The 5861-nt window shown below is 30.0% G+C and overlaps 1 protein-coding gene and 2 long non-coding RNA genes across 3 annotated transcripts; all 3 read left to right on the top strand.

Moving 5' to 3' along the window:
* Positions 1-1170: 1170 nt before the first annotated feature.
* Positions 1171-1573, top strand: LOC143602465 (uncharacterized). Its single transcript, XR_013147849.1, has 3 exons — positions 1171-1237; positions 1327-1426; positions 1515-1573. It is a non-coding gene; the product is annotated as an uncharacterized LOC143602465 (long non-coding RNA).
* A 610-nt stretch (positions 1574-2183) lies between these two features.
* On the top strand, positions 2184-2833 carry LOC143602462 (uncharacterized). Its single transcript, XR_013147848.1, has 3 exons — positions 2184-2341; positions 2454-2574; positions 2670-2833. It is a non-coding gene; the product is annotated as an uncharacterized LOC143602462 (long non-coding RNA).
* Positions 2834-3050: 217 nt separating this feature from the next.
* LOC143602463 (uncharacterized) lies at positions 3051-5624 on the top strand. Its single transcript, XM_077079556.1, has 3 exons — positions 3051-3165; positions 4300-4726; positions 4835-5624. Exons 1-3 carry the CDS (start codon positions 3051-3053, stop codon positions 5622-5624), a joined length of 1332 nt encoding a protein of 443 aa, XP_076935671.1.
* Positions 5625-5861: the final 237 nt, after the last annotated feature.

Below are 5861 nucleotides of genomic sequence, written 5' to 3'. Positions count from 1 at the left end.
AATAAAGGTATGTATTTCAATTTTAGTTTTGTTTTGACTTAGTGAAATTTATTACATCTAGGGTTGTAACCAACCAAACTTAACAAGCAAACGGTTTCTGTTACATAGTAAGTGTTTATTTTTACTTTTAATTTAATTTTGATAATTTAGCTGATTTCATTCCTTACCACATTCAATCAATTATTTAATTGAATAATTAAATGACTAAATATAACAAACTTTCTATAGTATTTTAAATTATATTACGTGTCTTTAGGGTTTTAGTGTTTAAGGTTGTCAAATTATATTTATACTATATATATATATTTCAAATTATACCGGAGTTTTATTTAATAGAATTATTTTCTCAATTTCTAACAATATTATATTATACACATTATACATAAAACATAGAAAAGAACAATATATTTTTAAACCTTATTTATGAAAAGATACATTCTTTCAAAGGAGAAAAACATGGATTTTCTTTATTTGTTACCTAAATGGCTGATCAACCCAATCTTCATTTAACATAACAAAATCTTAATTGTTTTTAGCAAACCCTACTCTAATCCCCCCTTATATATAAATACACAATCAATTGAAAATATTACTATTGCAATCAATGATTGTGTTCTGCATTATATCAACCAAACCACACCTTCGGTATTGTAAGTTTTTGAGTTCTTATTTTTCTCTTTTTATTTAATTTATCATGCAATTACATATCAAAATTCCAACTTCAGGTTAATGGCTTCATCAAACATCACTTTGTTTAAGGATTTAAATATTCAGATGTCGGATTTCATATTAAAAGGGCGAGTTATACGTTTATGGAGACAACCTGTCAATATAAGGCCATCGGAAACATATAGTATTGAACTGATACTTCTCGACATACAGGTATTTCACAATTATTTATTCAGTAATTTTTTTTCTTTGTTGAGTAATGTATGTTATCACCCATCTTTATTTTAATAATATGTATAGGGCTCCAAGATTCAGGTCACCGTTTTAAATCAATATGTGTCTAAGTTCAAAAGATATCTGCGAGAAAGATTATGCCTACAAATTTCAAATGCTAAACTTGGTTCTAATAATGGCAATCAAAAGTTTTGTGACAATACCCACAAGGTTTCGTTTCTTGCTGTTACGAAGGTTACTATTTGTGAGGATATTGGTGGATCCATTCACGGCTTCAACTTGGTCTCCTTTGAAGATATCGAACGCTATAAACTTTCAACTGATTTATCTTTAGGTTCGTAATAAAATTATTTAACTTCATGTTTTTCTTATAATAATTCAATCTATCAACGGAGAGTTAATTTAACATTTAATTTTTTACAGATATAATTGCATATGTATCAACATGTTCTGAAATAAAGGAATTGAAACTGAAGAATGGCAAGGACACCAAGCATTGTGTTGCGACAATTAACGATTTGGAGTGCCCACTATTTCATACATTCTTTTCTTTTGTGTAGTAAAGATAATGCATAAAGTATGTATTCAATGGTTTTATTTAAATATTGCAGGGGAAACAACTTGCAGTTGACATTATGGGATGAATATGCAGATCAACTCACCACTTACAAGAGAAACAATCCCACTGTTGAACCAGTCGTTGTAATTTTGCAGTTTGCAAAGTACAAAAAATGGGATGGTAAATACAACATTTTGTTTAATATTAATTATAGTATTGTTGAACACTTATACATTTTATTTTTATGTTTTATGTATTTTGCAGGTGGCCCATCAGTATCCAATATGTAGTTTGGTAGCAAACTTTATATCAATACTGAACTTCCAGAGATAGAAGCATTTAAAAACAGGTTATAATTTTCAATAAATCATACATTAATATTATATCATTGTTATTTCCAATGTCGTAACTTATTAAACGATAAGAAATTTAATGATGTAATTGTATATTTAAACTCACAGTTTGCTTTCAAGGGTTAATGATGGATCTATTTCAAGTCAAAGTCTGACTTGTGAGACAATTGTGAATGATATATGAGTTTTTGCATAAGAATGATTTCAATTGCATAGCTGAGGTGAATAAGTTGTTAAAGGTATGACTTAACAATTAAACTAAATAACTTTACACATCTTAGTATTAATGTTTATATAATTTTGTTTACTACTTATAAGTTCAAACTGTCATTATCCTTGGAACAATCAAGCCTGTCTTACAAGATCAAATGTAGTATTATTTAGGGTGCAATTATTGCTTGAAGAAGGTAGAAGAAAAATATTCTACAGAAGACAAAACTGAAGGCTCATCCGAGTCAGTTGTGAATTCAACTTTAACCTGTGGATCTGAAAAGTGCAAGTCTAAGGAAACATCTTTTAACAAAATGTAATATATCCAACCCTTAATTTAAACTCTTTACATTTAATTATATAGTTTTCTATGCACATCCTTATTATAAATTATACCTTTTGATGTTTGGTTTTTTATGAAATTACAGGTATCGCGTTACTTTTACGGTACAGGACTCAACTGGTATTGGTTATTTGACCATGTTTGAACCAGTGTTGAAGAAGCTTATAAATATCTCAGCAGAAGAACTTTATAGCATATATGACAAAGTATGCAATAAGCAATTTTTGAAATATCTACTTACAACTTTATTTAAAATCAGACATTATTATATCTAACTAATAATAAGTCATGTCTTTCACAGGACCATGAAACTCAAATCTGGCCAACGGAATTTGAATCTCTTCTCGAGAAGAAACTTGCGTTTAAAGTTGATGTCACCGATTATAACTTGTCAAAACCATCGAAGTACTTCAAGGTTACCAAAACAACTGATGATGTGGAAATTATTAATGAGCTGGGCCAAAAGTTAAACAACTTTAAGGTAACCATTGATTTTTGTTGCATTATATAATATGAAAAAGATTTTATATTAATCAAAATCTAATCAAGTTCCATTTTTGTTTATTGGTAGAATTCTCTTTCATTGTCCGTTTCATCTACAGGTGACAATGAAACTCCCATTTCTATTAACAGCAAACCAAATGGCAAGTCTCATCTTGCTGATGCAACTGATGATATTGGCATGGCTGCTTCGCGAGAGCTTAAAAGGAATCTGCTTGAAGTATATGATGTTGATGAGTATGAAGGGAGTTCAGCTACAAAAGCCCGCAACACTTCTCAACAAGGTCGCAATGCTGGTCCTACCCAAAAACTACTCATTCCAAAATTGGAGAAATAAGGTTTCTTATCTCTGGGTAAACTATTATTAAGTTTTTTTTTATGTTTTTTTTTTAAATTGGATCTTATTTGCAAATTCTATGTTGGTTTTGAACAATTACGATTCAGGTTTTGGTTTTTATTGAATGTTTATTGTTTGCTGCTTATGCTAATACTTATGTCATGAGTTAACATTATTTAAAAACAAGTAAATGATATAGTTAAATTTTAACAGCCAACATACAAATTTAATCAATTGAACATATTAATTATCTTTTAAATAATGTCAAACGATCCTTTTGTTTTACTTAAATTCGTAAGTGGTTGTCAAATTTCTAAAGCTTTTACTTGCTTTTCCATCCACAGAATTCATGAATGCCTACAATCCGTCAATTGCAAATAGGAAACGTGCCTACAATGTCGCATTACAAGGTTTAATTTTCAGAACTTTACATTATTTTTTGTTTCTAAAATATATTAAAAATAAAATGTTCCTGTTATTAAAAATCAATTTTCTTATGTGTCATATTATATATACAGATTCAGTTAGTATTATTAATAATACGAATGCCAAAGAACAACGCAAAAAGAGGAAAATGAAATTGGATTCCAAAAGATCGAAGGCTACTTACAATCTTTCAGACGCTCATTTATCAACCCATTATCATATTATAAAACCAACTCAAAATCACAAAGGTACCTTATACAAATTACAAATTCTATCTTTTTTTTATCACCCCGTAAAAAAAAATTCATGGGCAAAATAATTTATGACAGAAAATTATATCCAATTCTTTCACTTTTTAACTTTTGCAGAAGCATTGAATTCCAATACCATATATAATACTTCGTTCACATGAAACCAACAAATAGAGTTACCCATCCTTTCAATTTGAAGAAACTATCATCTGGAAAGCATACATTAAGAAGGATTGATGATAACGTATCGAGCATACCAATGATTGATTCGACACAAACACAACAAAATGAAGATGCATGTTACAGTGATGTTGTAATAAATGGAATTTCAAAAGGTAATATATATAGTTTGACAATACAAACATTGTTGTTTCTTATACTTACACTAAAAAAGTTGGTATGCATTATTTGTACAGATTACTTGGATCATGGTGATCAAAGTGTTGAATGCGAAGTATGTCATGCAAAACTATGGCCAAGTTCTAAAAAAATGACCGATTTAACATGTTATTTCTTGTGTTGTCATTACGGGAAAGTTGAGCTTCCAGACTATAAACAAGCACCTCAATCCTATCAAAATCTTTTTACTGGTGTTGATCGGAATAGCAACTTATTCATGAAGAACATACGACGTTACAACTCTATGTTTTCTTTTACTTCTATGGGTGGCAAAATTGACAAATCAATTAATAGAGGTAATGCTCCTCCAATTTTTAGGTTGAGTGGACAGAATTATCATTCCTTGGGAAGTCTTCTTCTAGTACAAGGCTCGAAACCAAAGTTTTCTCAACTATATATATATGATACTGACAACGAAATTTCAAATAGAAAAGGTGTTTTCAGGTACAATTTATTCACTTTTTTTTTTCATTTTTGGTTTAATTCAATCATATGGCGTTTTAAACAATATTCTTAAATTATGCTATCATTTATACTTAATATCTTTTTCAGTAATTCAAAAACTGCACACACATCCTCTGATGATAATGATGACACTTTACTTATCAACTATTTGAAGAGCATGTTAGATTCGAACAACGTTTTGGTTCAAACTTATCGTATGCTGAGAGACTATTTTCAAGAAAATCCTCAGGCCGAAGTAAGGTTATGCCTTATTGGAGATAGACAACAAGATGGCAGGGCATATAACTTACCGACATCTTCTGAAGTGGCTACTTTGATTGTTGGAGACATTGGTGATTGTCTTGAAAAGAGAGATATTATTGTTAATACTCAAGAAGGGTTATTGAAACGTATAAGTGAACTTCATCCTTCATATCTCCCACTTCAAAATCCTATCTTTTTTCCATATGGTGATGATGGTTATAGGGTTGACATTTATCATAGAGTTGGTATTCAAACAAATAACAAAAGAGACCGACTTACAATGAGGGAATTCTTTGCATATAGAATTCAAGACAGAACAAATAATTTCTCATTGATTACAAATGGAGGAAGACTCTATCAACAATTTTTAGTTGATGGTTATACATCAATTGAAAGCGAGAGGTTGTTTTATATCCGCTGCCAGCAGAAAAATCTTAGATGTGAGTCATATGAAAAATTGGTTAACCTACACGCCTTTGGAAGTTTTGATATATCCACCATTGGACAACGTGTGATTTTGCCTTCTTCATTTACGGGCGGTGCCCGCTACATGAGAGAGAACTACTTAGATGCGATGGCACTATGCAAGTGGTTTGGATATCCGGATTTTTTTATTACCATGACTTGCAATTGAAAATGGCCTGAAGTTAAAAGATTTCTTAATGACCGAAACTTGAAAGCTGAAGACAGGCCTGATATATTATGTAGACTGTTCAAAATCAAACTTGACTCATTTGTAAAACACTTAGAGGAAGGTTCATTGTTTAGAAAAGTTCAAGCAGGTATGTTGCTATGTTTTTTTAAAATTAATTATAGTTCTTTACAAATAATATATATATATATATATATAATTTAAATATTTCAATTTAAA

This window comes from Bidens hawaiensis, unplaced genomic scaffold (assembly GCF_021521415.1).
Source record: "Bidens hawaiensis isolate Kalapana, Puna unplaced genomic scaffold, B.hawaiensis_p1.1 tig00058968_1, whole genome shotgun sequence".
Classification (NCBI taxonomy): domain Eukaryota; kingdom Viridiplantae; phylum Streptophyta; class Magnoliopsida; order Asterales; family Asteraceae; genus Bidens; species Bidens hawaiensis.
This window is presented reverse-complemented; position numbering and strand designations above follow the sequence as displayed.